General features: G+C 43.5%; 2 protein-coding genes across 3 annotated transcripts in view; both read right to left on the bottom strand.

The window, feature by feature from the left end:
• nectin3a (nectin cell adhesion molecule 3a) overlaps positions 1-10065 on the bottom strand; it is a 41489-nt gene extending 31424 nt beyond the window's left edge. The window contains exon 1 of the mRNA XM_077207440.1: positions 9907-10065. Within this exon, the coding sequence (XP_077063555.1) occupies positions 9907-9997 (91 nt within the window). The 5' untranslated portion in view covers positions 9998-10065. The remainder of the gene's footprint in view (positions 1-9906) is intronic.
• A 1530-nt stretch (positions 10066-11595) lies between these two features.
• diabloa (diablo, IAP-binding mitochondrial protein a) lies at positions 11596-14835 on the bottom strand. 2 transcript variants are annotated; one of them, XM_077208895.1, is made up of 6 exons: positions 14609-14835; positions 14350-14476; positions 13252-13374; positions 13032-13142; positions 12731-12827; positions 11596-12626 (listed from the first exon to the last, which is right to left on the bottom strand). In XM_077208895.1, the coding sequence occupies exons 1-6, from the start codon at positions 14734-14736 to the stop codon at positions 12421-12423; spliced, it is 792 nt and encodes a 263-aa protein (XP_077065010.1). In that variant the 5' UTR covers positions 14737-14835; the 3' UTR covers positions 11596-12420. The 2 variants fall into 2 exon arrangements, with proteins under 2 accessions (XP_077065010.1, XP_077065009.1); XM_077208894.1 differs by having other exon boundaries at positions 13252-13377.
• Positions 14836-19957: the final 5122 nt, after the last annotated feature.

A 19957-nucleotide genomic window follows, 5' to 3' on the forward strand; every position in this document is an offset into this window, starting at 1 on the left:
TGGAGTGTCCGCCAAACAAAACAAAGAGCTGCTCGGTCTGCCTGAAGACAGACGAGCGGGACACATAAGCTCTCAGCGCCCTGACGGGGCAAAGGAGATTAGCATCCGCCTCCTCATTGTTCACCGGGAGGGCGCACAGGGAAATAACCTGGGCCCTGAACGGTGTGTTGAGGGATTTTGGCACGTGCCTGGCGTTGGTTTGAGTATGACTTTTGAGTCATTAGGCCCAAACTCCATACAGGACGCGCTTACTGAAACCGCTTGTAAGTCCCTCACGCGCTTCATTGAAGCAAGAGCCACAAGAAATACCGTTTTGAAAGACAGGTGCTTCATGTCTGACAAATGGATTGGCTCAAATGGGGCACCTTTCAGGGCTTCCAGAACCGTAGAAAGGTCCCACATAGGGACTGAGGGAGGTCTGGAAGGATTCAGCCTCCGAGCTCCGCTGAGGAATCGCACGACGAGGTCGTTTTTCCCCAGTGACTGGCCAGACGTCAGTTTTGCAAACGCCGTTATGTCCGCCGCGTATACTTTGAGCGTGGACGGGGTTCTACCCTTATCCAGCAGCTCCTGAAGGAAGGAGAGCACTTCCGTAACCCCGCAGTCTACGGGTGAAAAGCCCTGAGCTTGACACCAGGTAGAGAACACTGACCATTTCGAGGAGTAGAGCAGTCTAGTAGACGGGGCCCTAGCCTGCGTGATCGTGTTTAACACTCCCTCCGGGAGGTTAGCGGGTACCCGTTGATGGCCCACACATGTAGGGACCATAACTCCGGGCGAGGATACCAAATCGAGCCCTTTGCCTGAGAGAGGAGGTCTCTCCTCACCGGTATCGGCCACGGGGCAGTGCTGGTCAGCTGCATCAGGACTGGGAACCAGGTTTGGTTCGTCCATAGCGGAGCCACGAGCAGCACTGGGCATCCATTTTCCCTGATTCGTTCCAGCACTTGAGGCAGGAGCGAGACGGGGGGAAAAGCATAGAGTGGGCGCCGGGGCCATACGTGGGCCAGCGCATCCCTGCTCTTGGAGAAAAAGTTCGGACAGTGAGCGTTTTCCTGGGACGCGAACAGGTCCACCTGCGCTCTGCCGAATGTCTCCCACAGCAGTTGGATCGCCTGCGGGTGCAGCGACCATTCCCCTGCTGGGACATTGTTTCTGGACAGTCTGTCTGGTCCCAGATTCAGGTGACCAGGCACATGCGCTGCTTTCATTGAAAGCAGGTTGTGCTGAGCCCAGTCCAGGAGGCGTTTCGTCAGCCTGTAAAGGCTTCGGGACCTGACGCCGCCCTGGTGATTTATGTACGCCACCACTGACATGTTGTCCGACCGGACTAAGACGTGGCGGCCTTTTATCTGGGGACAAAAGCGCCTTAGCGCGTTGTCTACTGCCAGCATTTCTAGACAGTTTATGTGTAGGAGCTTCTCCCATTCTGACCACTGGCCAAAGAACGGTCTGCCCTCGAGCAGCGCTCCCCATCCCGAGGTGGAGGCGTCCATGGACAGCACCATAACACTCGAGGGAGTCCCCAGACTCACGCCTGACTGGTACCAGTCGGCTTTTTTCCCAGGTTTCAGAGCCGAGACGCATTTCCTGTCGACCCTGAGGCGAAACAGACCAGCGGCCCAAGCCCCGGGCGGAACTCGTGCTTTCAGCCATAACTGCAGTGGGCGCATGCGAAGCAGGCCCAGCTGAAGTACTGAGGATGCTGAGGCCATGAGGCCCAGCATTTTCTGAAACCGTTTGAGCGGGACTATAGAGCCGCGGCGGAAGGATTTCACGGCGCGCTGAATGTTCAGTCCTCGCTCCGGCGACAGACGTGCTGTCATAGACAGCAAGTCCATCACTGTTCCCAGAATAGAGATTTTCTGGCTAGGAGACAGCGAACTCTTCGCCCAATTGACTGTGAGACCCAAATTCTCGAGATGCTCGAGTAATGCGGTCTTGTGTTCTATGAGCTCTGATCGTGATCGAGCTAGAATCAACCAGTCGTCCAAGTAGTTCAAAATTCGCATGCCCTGAAGTCTCAGGGGTGCGAGAGCCGCGTCCATGCACTTTGTGAATATACGGGGTGCTGGGGACAGGCCGAACGGTAGGACTGTGTATTGATATGCCTGGCCCTCGAAGGCGAATCTCAAGAATCGCCTGTGACGTGACGCAATCTATATTTGGAAATAGGCGTCTTTCAGATATATTGACATGAACCAGTCTCCCTGGCGCATGTGCGCGAGGATTTTGCTGGTTGTCAGCATTTTGAACTTGCGTTTCAGAAGCGCTTTGTTCAATTGTCGCAGATCTAGAATGGGTCTGAGACCCCCGTCTTTTTTCGGTACCAGAAAATATCTGCTGTATACACCCCCTTCGCTCTGAGCCTGAGATAAAGGTTCTATGGCCCCTTTGCTCAGTAGTTTCGCTATTTCGGTTCGAAGTAGATGAGATACTTCGTTGTCCACCGTGGTTTCGACACACGCCGTGCAACGGCGGGGACGTCGAGCGAACTGTAGCGAATAGCCTCTCTTTATAGTGTTCAACACCCATTCTGATACCCCGGGAAGCATTGCCCATGCATTCGCGTGGATAGCTAGAGGCAGAATGATATCCGGGCTCTGGCCGCGGCACAGCGGCGGCTGCAGAGCTTCGGTGTGCTGAGACATGAACACTGTATTTAAAGTGTGCGAGGTGGGGGGCGCGCCGATCACGGCGGGCAGCCTGTTCGCACTCGCTTTCTCTATGACAAATTGTGGAGAGAGAACGAGCGGGACAAACCCCGTAGGGTTCAGCGTGTCTGTGAGTGAATGTGGGCGCGGGACAGCGGGCACATTTACTGCAGTGAAAACACCGTCGGCTTGCGCTGACTGAATATGTGTTGGTTTCGTTTTTACAGAAACCGTGGGACACACACTATGTAGTGTTTGTGGGCACTGTGTCGTGGGCACATTCACTCCGTTTGCACAATCGACATGAGTCGATTTTATTTGTGCTAGCCCTGAACTGTGGCGGGCTGTGTCTGCGTGTGGGAATGGGCACTGTGACGTGGGCATTCTTACAACACTCATAACACCATCGGCTATGGCCGGGACACCAGAAAATACACTCTTTATTGGATTTATCTGGGTCGCCGTAAAAATGGCGTTAATGTGCAGGCAAGCGGGCTGTGGTACCGGCTTGTTTACTGCGAAATACACTGGAACAGTCACATTGTTTGGAACTGAACGAGCGAGAGGTTTCGGTGGAGTCTGGCCGCGGCGAGACTTAAACACCGTGGTACTTAGCTGACTGTATGTGTGTTGGTTTCGTTTTACAGAAAACGTGGCACATGCAGTGTGTAGTGTTTGTGGGCATTGGGTTGTGGGCACATTCACTACATTTAATGCACAATTGACATGAGTCGATTTCATATGTGCGAGCCCTGCACTGTGGCGGGCTGTGTTTGTGTGTAGAAATGAACACTGGGCTGTGGGCATTTTTATTACACTCATAACACCATCGGCTGTGGCCGGAATACCAGAAAATACATTGCTTATATGATTTTTCTGGGTCGCCGTGGAAACGCCATTTGTGTGCAGGCAAGCGGGCCATGGTACCGGCTTGTTTACTGCAAAATACACTGGAACAGTCACATTTTCTTGGAACTGAACGAGCGAAAAGTATCAGTGCAAGTCTGGCCGCGGCGAGACTAAATTTTATCTGCTGCGAGAGCTGGGATCAAACACGGGTCTCCCGTGCGATGGCTGTAAGTTTCGCCACTGAGCCACAGGGGAAAACGACAAAAGCTTAAAATAACTCGACCACATAATAGAGCGTCATCACAGTTTTGTGTGTGTTGGCGTTTGTTTGCAGGCGTGCGTGTTATACAACAGGCTCATTGCTGCAATATTGACATTTTCAGCCGCTCAAACTAAGAGGAGCTGAGAAGTGTTTGAGAAATGGAGATTGGTCAGGCCTCGGCGGGACTAAAAATACACTCTTTCCTCATTTCGCCGGTGACGCATGCCCACGGGGGGCGGGGTAGCTTTCTTATAACGTAAAGAAAAGTAGCCGCGGTTTTGATGCTGGCCCGTTTCCCTGACGACTCGCGGGCAGAAGGGGGAGATCCACAGAGCTCGCCCAATCCTCACTGTCCAACGCGGGGATATAGCAGCTGGCCTCCTCTACAGATGCAGCTATCTCGTCGTCATTAATGGCGGAAGCGGCGGCGCGCGGCGGCCGTTGTCCGTCAGTGAGCGACTCGATTGAAGCTGGTGAAGCTGGTAGGCGAACCGGCGAGCTTTCACGGCTGGAGAAGGATCGGGGACCCGCTGAGTACGGCGCTTTGCGGCGCGGCACTACAGCGGGCGGGAGTGCAGACTCGGAGAAAAAATGCCAGGCAAGTCCTCAGAGTCACCATGGCAATAGTTCCACAGGAACGAAGCGTCTTCAAAAAGACGCTGCTCTTTTAGATAAAGAGAGAGAGAGAGAGAGAGAGAGAGTGTGAGTCGCGACGGCGAACACACACTCTAGCAGTGAAAAAGGATATTAACGCCGGAAAGCGTAGCAGGTACGGTGGCTGAAGGCGGCGAGGTGAAGGCCAGCGGCTTCAGGCTCGAAGGCTCGTCCCGCAGAAGGCTTACTATCAGACGGCACGGCTTCTCACTCCAGATCCAGCGATGCAGTAGTGCTTCGCTGAAGAGATGAAAATCAGTTTGTATCAGCCTGTCGAGCGTATTTATAGGCCAAGGCCACGCCTATTCTGGCGGGACGCGACGAAATGGGCGCGAAGCACCCCCATTGGATGTCACGTCACGCAGGGCCTCTCTCGATAGGCTTGCTGCTGTTGCCGCAGGGCAGCCAATAGGCACGCGAGCCGTCTTGCCTATGTCTGCACACGCTGCCGCACAGCGTTTTACATTAATCAAAATTAAAGGATAATTTTTGGCTTCAATATCTAGTGGAAAAGAGGTTTTCCCCATAGCGTAAGATATTACGCAGTACGAGAGATACTCTCGTAAGAGAACCCAAAATTCCTATCTCAAAAAATTAGCATATCTCATCCGACCAATAAAAGAAGTGTTTTTAATACAAAAAAGTCAACCTTCAAATAATTATGTTCAGTTATGCACTCAATACTTGGTCGGGAATCCTTTTGCAGAAATGACTGCTTCAATGCGGCGTGGCATGGAGGCAATCAGCCTGTGGCACTGCTGAGGTGTTATGGAGGCCCAGGATGCTTCGATAGCGGCCTCAAGCTCATCCAGAGTGTTGGGTCTTGCGTCTCTCAACTTTCTCTTCACAATATCCCACAGATTCTCTATGGGATTCAGGTCAGAAGAGTTGGCAGGCCAATTGAGCACAGTAATACCATGGTCAGTAAACCATTTACCAGTGGTTTTGGCACTGCGAGCAGGTGCCAGGTCGTGCTGAAAAATGAAATCTTCATCTCCATAAAGCTTTTCAGCAGATGGAAGCATGAAGTGCTCCAAAATCTCCTGATAGCTAGCTGCATTGACCCTGCCCTTGATAAAACAAAGTGGACCAACACCAGCAGCTGACATGGCACCCCGGACCATCACTGACTGTGGGTACTTGACACTGGTCTTCAGGCATTTTGGCATTTCCTTCTCCCCAGTCTTCCTCCAGACTCTGGCACCTTGATTTCCGAATGACATGCAACATTTGCTTTCATCCGAAAAAAGTACTTTGGACCACTGAGCATCAGTCCAGTGCTGCTTCTCTGTAGCCCAGGTCAGGTGCTTCTGCCGCTGTTTCTGGTTCAAAAGTGGCTTAACCTGGGGAATGCGGCACCTGTAGCCCATTTCCTGCACACGGCTGTGCACAGTGACTTTGGATGTTTCTACTCCAGACTCAGTCCACTGCTTCCGCAGGTCCCCCAAGGTCTGGAATCGGTCCTTCTCCACAATCTTCCTCAGGGTCCGGTCACCTCTTCTCGTTGTGCAGCGTTTTTTGCCAAACTTTTTCCTTCCCACAGACTTCCCACTGAGGTGCCTTGATAAGCACTCTGGGAACAGCCTATTTGTTCAGAAATTTCTTTCTGTGTCTTACCCTCTTGCTTGAGGGTGTCAATGATGGCCTTCTGGACAGCAGTCAGGTCGGCAGTCTTACCCATGATTGCGGTTTTGAGTAATGGAACAGGCTGGGAGTTTTTAAAAGCCTCAGGAATCTTTTGCAGGTGTTTAGAGTTAATTAGTTGATTCAGATGATTAGGTTAATAGCTCGTTTAGAGACCCTTTTCATGATATGCTAATTTTTTGCTAATTACATGTGAATCTTCATTCAATGCCAACTTAAAAAAATATGATTTTTAATCAGTCATTCTACTCTTTTCAACAAAGTATGCACATAACAGGGAACAGCACTTTCCCAGGGCTGAAGGTTACGGTATTACATTGTTTAATGGAGAGCAGCCCTGTTACAGAGACTCTAATTATCACATCTTTCCAGGATGGAAGACATTCACAGCAAAATGCTTCTTTGCGGTCATGGCTTGCGCCCCCTCTGTCCTGCCTCAGCTCACAATAAAGTCTAACAGTCATTTCCTGATGGACCTGCTTCAAAAGAATCTTTTAATGTGATTGTCAGATTTCAGCATGCAGTTATGTAGGCTAAGTGAGATTAAATTGAAGTACAAAGATGGGCTGGAAGATGCGGTGCACATAACAAAGAGTCAGCCCGTCTAAATTGGCCCATGAAACTATGCATGCATTCTGGATCACTATTGACATGCATTAGTCATGTGCTATACAAAGCAGCAAAAACTTAAGTAGCCTGTCTTTTCGAGAGGGAAGCCAACAAAAAAAACCCAATTATCCGAAATCACACTCTGGCTTACCCATTTAGCATGCAGCAATGAAATAACATAGGCTAACCTATATTTTTTTTGGTGATGCATCACCTGCATAATGAAGGAGCTGAGCTTGCATTGCTTTCACCTTGGTCTAATTTGCCCAGTCAGGGTGACTCTTGCTGACTGCATTTCTATAACATAGATCTCTCTCAATCTACAGCAGAGAGGCTATCACAGACACCCTCTCTGTGTGTGTGTGTGTGTGTGTGTGTGTGTGTGTGTGTGTGTGTGTGTGTGTGTGTGTGTGTGTGTGTGTGTGTGTGTGTGTGTGTGTGTGTGTGTGTGTGTGTGTGTGTGTGTGTGTGTGTGTGTGTGTGTGGTCCTTACGTGACCCTGGATTAGCCTGCATGTCATTTGCCGACAGTGACTGCAGTGAATGGCCTGTCTACTAAATGTATACTTCAAATGACCCTATGAAATCACTTTGCACAATACAGAAAGACACGTGAGGTAAATGATTTGACAAAGCCTCAAGTCTCATTCTCTTTTCAAATTGCATACTCGTGGGATTTATGATTCATGCATGAAAAGACATTCATCGTCTAAAAGGATTCATCTACCCAAGCAAAACTGTTGAAATTGAAAGAACAAATAGTGTACTTATTTGTGGTATAATTCTACTCTAATCATTGTATTTTTATAAATGTAAGGCTGTAAATTGTAATAAATTGTTATAAATTGACCAAGCTGATATATTAAAAAAACACACACAAAAAGTTTCAGAATCCCTTGAAATTGTCAACAAAAATTTACGTAAACTAAATTCAATCCAGTGATATAGTCTGTGATATAGTCTGGTAACTGTTAATTCTACATTCATTAATGTTCCTTATTGCTTAAAGGTGCAGTAAGTGATTTCTGAGAGTTGGTTGTTAGTTGCCAGCAGCACACCAGCTCCAGACAAACAATGACACTCAAAACTGTCCAGCTACTATAGCTAACATTACAACAGCAGCATATCTTGTTTCTGTGAAACACAGCAAAACCAAAGTTACTCACATATGGAGCATGAAACATCGCAACCTTGGCATCCGTTTTCAGGCCTTCCTGCTTCAGTCTCTCCAGCGCTGGAAAGCTTTTCTAATATTAACAAGGGTCCCAAAGCTCTTTCCTGATCAAAACCCTTATTTCCAGTGATATTTCTCTGACCTTTTCTCTTTAGTAATGTCTCTCAGCCATCTCTCTTTCTATAGTCTTTGTTCAAATCTCCCTCTTGTTCACTCTCTCTCCTCCCTCATCATGAGTGGACACGCCCCTTACTGCAGATTGGCTGCAAGTGTGTTGTGGTACTCGGTCCGATCCACTTTCAACAGTGTTTCACAGAAATCGCTAATGGGAAGGGTGTGAAAATGGATGCAGCAAGCACAAATAAAGCATTTTCTATAGGGTTAAGTCATGCTAGTTTGCTTTGACAGACTATTATGCTAAGTTGAATCTGCATATAGTACATCTTACTGCATCTTTAAGTTAGTAGAAATGCTGACTTAAAGATACAGTAAGATGCAATAGATGCAGATTCAACATTAGCATCTAGTCTGTCAAAGTGAACTACCAAGACCCATGATCTAAACCTACCATTTAGCAAACGCTTTATTTATGCTTAAAGTTGCTTGCTGCATCCATTTTTCCACCCTTCCCATTGGGCTACAAACGACATGATTATAGTCATTCTGTGTGACATACAGTACCACTTCCTCTTGCAGTGTTTTACTAAGGGGCAGGCAGACTGTTTCTCCTATTTTAACCTAATATTTAAGGCTACAAAAGTGGAAGGGCCCACTGGCAGAGTGCCAAATAACAGGTCAATATGTCCAGACTCTGCGCCTTCAGTCCTTTTGCTTTCAGGCACTAAAGTATGCCCTCCACCCCCTTGCCTAAACACACCCAACCTTTCACTTATTCTTCACCATTTACTCAAACACTTTACAACCATTCCATTCAAGTTCATCATTCTGTGTGTTTCAGCAAAACTTACATGAAACAAACAAATCTGAAACTTCTCTGAACATAGAAGATGTGTCCCAAATGACCTACTACTCTTGACTCTTCCATCAAGCGTGTATGAATTTGAGAAGGTTATTTTGTCATCCAGGAGTCTGATACCCCCTATAGCATTCTTTTATGTAAGGAAAGCTGCAACAGTTAAGAGCAAGAAGTGTTCATTTTTCTGTTAATTACATGCATCAAGCAGGTATTTGAAGTGTGCTTTCTTTTTTTGGAATTTTCAGTGTGAACAAAATACTCACACTATTTACAAAGTGACATAGAAAAGTGCATACGTATGCGAACTGAGCCTTAGTAAGTTTTTGTTTATGTTTAGTTCTCCATAATATGCTACCAGTCGTTTTGAACTTCATACTGACACCTACCACCCTGGATGCATTAAGTTTGTTTACTACCTGTTTCCACATAGCAGTGCTGTTTATTGTGATTGTACATTTTATTTTGAATATTAATATGATAGTAATATTGCTTTCAAAAGAGAGAGACGTGGACAAATAAAAATTAATTTATAACAAAATGTGTCTAAAAAAACGAATTAGACAAACAATTATTGAATGCATCTTTGAAGTAATTTAAAGTCATTGCTATTAACTAAAAGTCTAATAATGTGAAGTTTTGAAATATTTGCAATATATAGGCTAAAAAAACTATAAACTGATTTTACATCATGCATTAATTTCCAAAAACTTATTTAATAAATCATTTTAAAAGGACTCCAAAGAAATTAAATGCAAATGAAAGTGTTTTAAAGAAATTAACATCAGGACACACGCTTTGCTTGTATAGACTAATAAATCACAGTTTCATAAACCCAAGCTTCTTAAGGTAAAAAAAAATGTCTGAAAATAAAATGAACAGCTTATTATTGTTAGTTTAATACCAGTTAATTTTAACTTTAACTAACGGAGCATTATTACACATGGGCATACTATCGCAGACATCCGATCCAATAAGCTCGCTGGGTAAACTTCGTATCACCGCAAAACTTGCATGTTAAACTTTAAGGTAAGTCTAAGTCAAGATGACTTTTTATCATCCTGGAAAATATAAAGTAGGCTACCCACCGGTGCATACGCTCAACAGAAGTCCGAGGAGGGGTAAAAGCCCATTGAAAAACGTGCTATTCCCAAAGATGTGTCTTACTTCCTCTGCCATGGTTTCTGACTGCAGTAGTGAGTTCCTCCTCGCTGTCTGATCCACACACACACACACACACACACACACACACACACACACACACACACAGCAGCCGAACCGCGCGTGGCCGCCAAGCAGCCAAAAACGCAGGGCATTGCTTGCAATGCAGTTACCATTTACACTCGTTCAGAGACAAATGATTGATGGAATTATTATAGCAACAGCTTCGAATTAATAGGAAAAACAAGGCTGCGCAAAGTTAAAAAGCTAAACAGTGTCCCGGAATATCTTTAGGGTATTTTAAAGCTCCTCTAATTGATATAGATATTCAATAGTTACTACACGCTATGCATTAGCGTTGTCTTCTTCAACTTCATTTGGTCGTGCTGGAATACATTTGCTCAAATGTTACTTGTAACATTACAAAACTTTTTTTTTGTAACATTGCAAAACTGGACATATTGGAATTGCTTGGCTCAATGGGGTGCTGGAAGATGTCGCCCAGTTCACTCAGATTAAAGAGTGAGCCATGCTGGGCACGCTTTCCATGATCCTTGTGTTTTATTTATGTCTTCCAATAGTGATAAATCCCCAGCTGAGTGGTGCCATTTAGCCTACACCAATCAATCATTTTTTATTGGTCCTCGATCTTCTGAATGTAACATGTTACTCCAATGCAAAGACTTCTGGATCTAGATACATACAGACAATATTTTCGTGGAGTTCGTGAATCGTGGAGAAGAGACATATCGAATTTGATTAGCCTACATTTTAAGCAATATTTAAATAATTTCTAACGATCTACAGAACATTAAAAAATGTAGCATTGAAAGTTTGTTTTTAAATGTAGTTATTATAAAGTGTTAGAGGGGAAGTTCGTAAAGGTCGAAAACTTTGAATTCTCAGTAATAAATACAGGCCATTAAGCCTTAAAGGGATAGTTCACAAAGAAATTAAAATTGTGTCATTACTTACCCTCAAGTTGTTCCAAACCTTTATGTGTTTCTTTCTTCTGTTGAACATAAAAGAAGATATTTTAAAGAATGTTGTTTATCAAAAAGTTGACAGCGCCCATTGCCTTCCTTAGTAATTTTTTCCTGCTATGAAAGATCAGGGTGCCGCCAACTGTCTGGTTTCCAACATTCTTTAAAATATCTTCTTTTGTATTCAACAGAAGAAAGAAACTCATACAGGTTTGGAACAACTTGAGGGTGAGCAAGCAATGACAAAGGTTTCATTTTTGGGTGAAATATCCATTGAATGATTAGTATCAATGAATATGTCGGTAGGAAAGAAACATCACTGTGCTGGAATATACGCTGATACTGAATGGAACATCAGTTTGAAGAACCTGTATTAAATAAATGTTGTATCAGTGTGAAATAAAAAGATAAACTTTTTAGTCTGAAAGATAGTCTCAGTCAACGTTGATTTTATTATATGGGCAAATAATGCAATGAAAGTGAATAATTGAGATTTTCATTCAGCATAACTTACATTTTTGTGTCCAAAACAAGAAAAAAACAAACTCAATAGTAAATGATTTTAGAATTCTGATCCATTTTTAGTGTACTATCCCTTCAACATCTTTATTAAAGTTAATGAACAGACTCCTGTAGTGTTATTAGACTAAAATATTATTTTAGTCTAAACAATGTTTATTCCTGACATCATTCTCCCAAACATTCTTTTCCATAATAAAGCATGCCATCACCCTCTGTTGGTTAAAACTTTAAACTTCAACATGAAACTCGCTAAATTAAAGCATCTTTAAACTGTAATTTTATGATAAAACACATGATAATTATAATAAATGATAATGTCATTAAACAAGTTTGTTTGAATGAGACAACATATTATAAATGTACAAATCAATTCACTGTCAAACAGCAGGGCACCATAATTCAGTTCCATTGAATGGAATTCAAACATTTAGCAAAAACTGTTCTGAATAAATTTCAATTTATTAAGATAATAAATAGCAGGTGATCTCTTAAAAATATAAAACAGATTGATTGCAACTTTGTAGAAATACATTGTAATATCACATCATCCTGTGATATAATTTCAATGTTGCATTAACTCATCATGTAATTGCATCAAAAAAATAAACAATATGAAAATATATACATATATACAAATACCAAAACAAATGTTATTTCCAAAGCAATCTATGGATCTTACAAGCTGTGTTAACAACTTTAATAGGTAATACAAGTTATTTTAAATAAATTACATTTGTTAGACTTTAACCTGTTCTATTGTTATGAACACATATATGGATTAAATGAGGCCTTTAAAATCAGGACTTTTTAATTCCATAACCAATATTCATTGCAAAATGCAAATTCATTTCAAGTTGCATTCTGGATTCAGTCATACTCATTGAGTGATTCACTGCTTGCTACAGAATTGCAAATGTAAGAACATTTGTATTTGTTCTAGTCCTCACGAAGGTAGGCCTCTGGAATATCTTCCAGGTCATTAATGTCAATGCTGGACACATATTCAGCCATTCTCTGGATTTCTTCTGCTTTAGTCTCAGCCAGTTTTTTCTTTGCTTCTCTTGAGATCTTTCTAATCTCCTCCACTTTGGACTGTGCCACCTGCAGGTTAGTCTTTGTAGCTGTGCATGCATGCTCGGCCCCTGTAAAAATATCAGGATTTAATCAATTCACAGCCTGGATCAATCTCATACAAGTAGTGCTTTTTTAATGGATTGTAATAAATAAGGCCAATTGATAAACATACCTGAATTGTAGGCTGCTTCTGCTGACAACTCACAGATGTGGATGGCATTCATCCAGTTTGACTCAAAGCGTTTACATTCTTCCAATCTATCACTAACCTGACAAAAGAGAGAAACATTGTGAAAGCTCTGAAATGAAGTCCTCTTCAGTTAGATAGAACTACTTCAGATATCAATAAGGTCTGCTAATCAGTCTTAATAATCATTATTCATGTTGTTGCAAAAAGTAAACAACACTTAGATAAACGAAAGCAGACCTTGTTCTACAAAATGTAAACAAACATTTAAAGGAACAGAATTTACCTCTACTCGCTGGCCAATGATCACCTGCCAAATGCTGTCCTCCTCAGCAGGGGTCAGTTTTCCTATTGAGGTAATGTATCGCTTCTGAAGGGCAATGAGTGTATGTAGTGCCTGAGAAAAGTTCAAACAATATTTTAGACATCAATCAAGTCTCCACATTGTGAAGTTTTACTGAGTGGACTAGCCTATAGTTTTAAAATGCAGTGTTTATAAGTATTACCTTTGCATATTGTGTGTGGGCATCCACAAGGGCCAGCGTTGTCTGAGAGAGGTATGTGTTGGCACTGTCTGTGACCAGACAAGAGGCCCGACGAATCAGGGATTCATGTGAGAGGTTTTCAACCTGCTGGAGGAAAAAGGGATGCATTTCATTACACTTGCCATAATGGTCAAGAGTAAGATCGGGAACTCTTTTTTCGATTTTTGTAAATGACTCTTGAGTTGGTTCTTTTCAATGAATCAGAAATATACAGTGTGACAAGCTCCGAGACAAATGCCTCTTTTGAGCAGATTCTTTTTATCAATCAACAACACATAAAACTGAGTCAGAGAGGTTGCTGAATTAACTCTCGCATAACCACGAATTTCATAATGTACTACGTTTTGTTTTAAAAAGTGGTATACTCAGGGAAAGATGAATATGTAAATCCTAAATATATAATAAAGCACACAGCTAGGGCAGTATTATTTGATTAAAATGTCCCTTTATAAACTTTTACAAGATTTCAAATGTACTATTTTGTTATGCTTAAATCAAACCAATTACAAAGAGGCAGCAGTCAATAAGAAAACCATATGATTTGGCAACAATTATTAAAAAGTAGAGAGTCATTAAAGGGATAGTTCACCCAGAAATTTTAATTATGTCATCATTTACACACACTCATGTTGTTCCAAATCTGTACGAGTTTCTTTCTTCTGTTGAACATAAAATAATATATTTTAAAGAATGTTGGTAACAGCTGACTGTAGCCATTGACTTACAGGGAAAAATTGCTATGGAAGTAAATGGGGCTCATTAAGTGTTTGATTACCAACATTCTTAAAAAAAAAAACATTCTTTTGTGTTCAGCAGAAAAAATAAACTAATACAGGTTTGGAACAACTTGAGGGTGATTGAATGTCAAAATTTTAATTTTTAGGTAGTGGTGAATTCAGGGCGATTGGGACTGGAAAAAGTGTCCCAATCAACCTGAATTCACGTAACTATCCCATGCTCTCAACGCTCGCCTCTCCATATGTGCGTTTTACAAGTTTGTCAATTGCTCAGTGTCTATGGCGTAAATGCAAAATTTAAGCATGTTTACACATTAGTTACCTGTGTGAAAGGAACCGCACAGAGGCCGCTGCTGATACTGAACGCAACTGCTTTGGATCGGACAACCTCCGGCAGGCGCAGGAGACGCTGATGAACGGGGCTGCTGCAGAACACATTGGTCTTGTCCCTTTGAATATAACAAAATACATTAGATTGAGCATAGGACCAACAATTAAAATAACACCCTGACACGCATATCCACCACGACATTAAAATCGCAACAACAAAATTTTTTAAATAAAATTGCACGACAACTTACTTGAGAAGTTGAACGCACGCAGCGCTGAGACGCAGCACAGACATGTTTCTCCGGGCAACCAGGAAGTCGGTCCGACCTTTAAGAAGATTCCCACTAGCACACAAACCACAGTTTCTAAAAGCCTGCATATTGCCTTACAGTCTTTACTAATATTTTTTTTTTAAATATAATATTCGTAGAATTTTCCCTTAAGCCTGTATTTGTCTTAAAGTAAAGCTCATGCAATTTTTTAAAAGTTGACAGCACTACCCATCAGTATATATACTGTTAAAGGACTCTGCCCTGCATGCATTGATCCGTTTATTCGGACCTTTAATCTTGATTTTAGCGGTTTAAGTTCAAGGAAAGATAGGGTTTGACGCACATACACACTGTGACAGCACAAAGGTTGTATAACAGGCTGTGGTAAACAGGGAACTAGTGGTTGTTTTGCAGTATGGTGACACAGCTATACAAAACAATGTGCATTGAGAACAGAGGCCATTGATGAGCAATGAGCATGGCCTGCACGTACAGTAGGGTTGCCAATTTTAGAAAAGGTATGAATGGAAATTGGAGCAGGCTTCACTCAATGATTAAACTTAATACTTTAAGAATGCTGGCCTGATGATTAAAATATATAAACAGGAAAGAGGCCGCACTATGCATAAATTGTTTTATTTGCACAAACTGAAGAAGGCACGCGCCGAAACGCGTTTGTGCAAATAAAAAAATGTATGCATAGTGCGGCCTCCTTCCTGTTTATACAATTTTAGAAAAGGGAAATAAGAGACAATCGTTGTTCTTCATAGGAAAATAAGTGACACTCAAAATATTTGTACTGTACCACGCAGCTAATTGTCTGTTAGGGTCTCAGATAGGCTATAAACACATTTGTTTTTATTTGTTATTTTATTTATTTATTTTATTTGTTTTATTTGTTTACATTTGTTATTAACCTATTTACACAACTTAATCCTAAAAATAATTTTAACGTCATAGAAATAAATGTCACATACACACGAATCACTGAATGTTTTGTAGCATTATACACTACAGTTTAATAGTTTGGGGTAAGCAAGAATAAAAAAAAAATAATGCATTAAATTTGCATGTGACAGTGACAGTAAAGACATTTTAATATTAGAAAAGCTTTCTATTTTAGATTAATGCTGAACTTTCAGTTTGAGAACGCTTGTCGCTTGTCTACATTTAAAATAACAAATAACGGCCACTTAATCAGATTCAATGAGCAGGACAAGAGAGGTCATGTATGGGAAAAATCAATTAGGCCCAATATAAGGGACGTTCCGGCTAATACGGGACAATTGGCAACCCTGCCTAAAAGGGGTGTGGCAGAAAAACATGTCCACATGATAAGAAAAAAATACTTACTGGGCAAAAAATATATCTATCAAGGCAACATAAGGAGCCATAGCTACTGTGTGTTTACTTTGGGTTAGATAACTGAAGAAAGCTCTTGATAAACCAATTCAATTTACCTCAACCAACAAGTTATCTTTCTGCTTTGAATAGTAAGAGTGAATTGGTCAGAACAGTTTCTCATCTCTTCCCCATCAAGTTGCTCATCTAGCAAGTAGTGAGACAATTAATCAGGACGATTTGTAGGCTTATGTCCTGGTTGTCATGACTATATATATATATATATATATATATATATATATATATATATATATATATATATATATATATATATATATATATATATATATATATATATATATATATACACACACACAGGTCCTTCACAAAAAAATAGCATATTGTGATAAAGTTCATTATTACAGAGTGCTGTATCAAGGCACCTCAGTGGGAAGGAAAAAGTGTGACAAAAAACGCTGCATAACGAGAAGAGGTGACCGGACCCTGAGGAAGATTGTGTAAAAGGACCGATTCCAGACCTTGGGGGACCTGCGGAAGCAGTGGACTGAGTCTGGAGTAGAAACATCCAGAGCCACCGTGCACAGGCGTGTGCAGGAAATGGGCTACAGGTGCCGCATTCCCCAGGTCAAGTCACTTTTGAACCAGAAACAGCGGCAGAAGCACCTGGCCTGGGCTACAGAGAAGCAGCACTGGACTGTTGCTCAGTGGTCCAAAGTACTTTTTTCGGATGAAAGCTAATTTTACATGTCATTCAGAAATCAAGGTGCCAGAGTCTGGAGGAAGACTGGGGAGAAGGAAATGCCAAAATGCCTGAAGTCCAGTGTCAAGTACCCACAGTCAGTGATGGTCTTGGGTGCCATGTCAACTGCTGGTGTTGGTCCACTGTGTTTTATCAAGGGCAGGGTCAATGCAGCTAGCTATCAGGAGATTTTGGAGCACTTCATGCTTCCATCTGCTGAAAAGCTTTATGGAGATGAAGATTTCATTTTTCAGCACGACCTGGCACCTGCTCACAGTGCCAAAACCACTGGTAAATGGTTTACTGACCATGGTATTACTGTGCTCAATTGGCCTGCCAACTCTCCTGACCTGAATCCCATAGAGAATCTGTGGGATATTGTGAAGAGAAAGTTGAGAGACGCAAGACCCAACACTCTGGATGAGCTTAAGGCCGCTATCGAAGCATCCTGGGCCTCCATAACACCTCAGCAGTGCCACAGGCTGATTGTCTCCATGCCACGACGCATTGAATCAGTCATTTCTGCAAAAGGATTCTCGACCAAGCATTGAGTGCATACTTACTTTACTTATGCCTGCTACCCCTCCTGGGGCATAGGCTGCCAACAAGAGCTCTCCAGGCATCCTTGTCTTGGGCTTTTCTCTCCAGCTGGCTCCAGGTGTATCCAAGTTCTTTGGTATCAGCAGCCAGATCTCGGCGCCACGTATTTCTTGGCCTTCCTCTCTTCCTTTTGCCTTGGGGATTCCAGGTGAGCGCTTGCCTGGTGATGTTGGAAGCTGGTTTGCGGAGCGTGTGGCCAATCCATCTCCAGCGTCGTTTCAGGATCTCATCTTCTGCAGGAAGCTGATTGGTTCTCTGCCAAAGGTCCTGGTTGCTGATGGTGTTTGGCCAGCGGATCTGGAGGATTCTTCGCAGACAGGAGTTGATGAAGGTCTGAGCTTTCTTCATTGTCGCCACTGTTGTCCTCCATGTCTCTGCACCATAGAGAAGGACCGCCTTGACATTGGTGTTGAACAGCCTGACCTTTGTCCTTAGACCCAGTTCCTTCGAGCTCCAGATGTTCCTCAGCTGTAGGAAGGCTGCTCTTGCTTTACATATTCGTGCCTTGATGTCAGCGTCTGTTCCGCCCTGCTTGTCGATGACACTGCCCAGGTAGGTGAAGGCCTTCACTTCTTCTAGCGCCTCTCCATCCAACTGGACTGGGTCGTTGTTGGTGTTATTTACCTTGAGGATCTTTGTCTTCTGCTTGTTGATGTTCAGACCTACTTGATCGGAGGTGGCAGCTGTGCTGTTTGTCTTCTCCTGCATCTGCTGTCGGGTGTGGGATATCAAGGCCAAATCATCCGCAAAGTCCAGGTCGTTGAGTTGTGTGAAGGGTGTCCACTGGATTCCTGTTCTTGTATGTGCCATTGTAATCTTCATTATCCAATCGATGGCTAGCAAGAAGAGAAAGGGAGAGAGCAGGCATCCCTGACAAACCCCGGTTCTCACTTCGAAGGTCTCCGTAAGCTTCCCTCCATGGACCACTCTGCTGATCATACCGTCGTACGAGTTTTGGATGATGTTAACAATCTTGGCTGGCACACCATAGTGCCGGAGAAGGTTCCAAAGGGCACTCCTATCCATGCTGTCAAAAGCCTTCTCGTAGTCTATGAAGATGATGTAGAGGGAAGAGTTCCACTCCAGTGACTGCCTAACAATGATACGCAGGGTGGCTATCTGATCCGTACAGGATCTGTCTTTCCGGAAGCCTGCCTGCCGTTCACGGAGTTGAGTGTCCACCTGGTCCTTCATTCTATTCAGGATGATCCTATTGAACACTTTCCCTGGAATGGACAGTAGCGTAATCCCTCGGTAGTTGTCACACTTGCTGAGGTCGCCTTTCTTAGGTAGCTTTATAATGTATCCCTCCTTGCACTCCGTGGGCACCTGTTCCTCCTCCCAGATTTTCTTGAACAACGGGAACAGTATCTCTACCATTGTTTCCAGGTCCGCCTTTAATGCTTCTGCTGGTATGCTGTCTGGACCTGCTGCCTTGCCATTCCTCTGCTGGCCTACTGCCTTGCGGATCTCTTCTCTGGTGGGCGCACTGCAGTCTATTGGTAGATCCTCTGCTGCTGGATTGATGGTTGGCGGGTTTGCTGGCATTTGTCTTTTCAACAGTTCTTCGAAGTGTTCCCTCCATCTGTCCATTTGTTGTTCCTCTCCCTTCAATATCTTTCCCTCCTTGTCCTTCACCGGCCTAACTGGCTTGCAGAACTTCTCTGACAGCATCTTTGTGATGGAATGCAGATCTTCATGTTGCCATTTCTTTCTGCTTTTTCTGCTTCGGCTGCCAGACCATCAACATAGTTCCGCTTGTCGGTTCTAATACGCTTCTTCACCTCTTTGTTGGCAGCTGTGAAATCATCTTGTGCCTTGGCCTTTTCCGCTCTTGTTCTGCTGTTGTTGAGGGCTGCTTTCTTCTCTTTCCTTCCCTGAATCTTCCTCAATGTCTCTGTCGACAACCACTCCTTATGCTGGTATTTCAGGGGTCCAAGGACATCCCTGCATGTTGTTGTTATGGTTTCTTTCACTCTCTTCCATCTGCCATCCACTGTATCCTCCTCCTCTTCTAGTTCTTGCAGTATTTGGAACCTGTTGCTCAAGGCCACTCTAAATTCCTCCAGCTTGTGTGTGTCCCTCAGAAAGCAGGTGTTGTACTTGTGCCTCTGTGCTGTAATTCCCATCCACCCCTTCTTCAACTGCAGCTTCAGTTTTGCCACTACGGGTGGTGGTCTGATGCGACATCCGCTCCTCGCCTCACTCTCACATCCTGTAGTGATCTTCTGAATTTCCTGGCGATGCAGATGTGGTCTATCTGGTTCTCGGTGGAGCCGTCCGGTGACACCCAAGTTGCCTTGTGTATCCTCCTATGTGCGAAGACACTGCCGCCGATCACCAGGTTATTGAGAGCACACAGATCTGCAAACCTCTCACCATTTTCATTCATGTCACCAAGTCCATGTCTTCCCATCACTTCCTTATACCCGATGTTATCCTTCCCCACCTTGGCATTAAAATCCCCCATCAGGATGGTGACATCTTTCTCTGGGTAGCTCTCCAGGATGGACTGCAATCTGCTATATAACTGCTCCTTGTCTCCCTCCTCACTGTCATTGGTGGGTGCATAGCACCGCACAACATTCATGGTGATCTTCTTCTTCTTCGTTCGGAAAGATGCTGTA

Source organism: Siphateles boraxobius, unplaced genomic scaffold (genome assembly GCF_051911475.1).
Source record: "Siphateles boraxobius isolate OS27281-9 unplaced genomic scaffold, OSU_SipBor_1 6, whole genome shotgun sequence".
Lineage (NCBI taxonomy): Eukaryota > Metazoa > Chordata > Actinopteri > Cypriniformes > Leuciscidae > Siphateles > Siphateles boraxobius.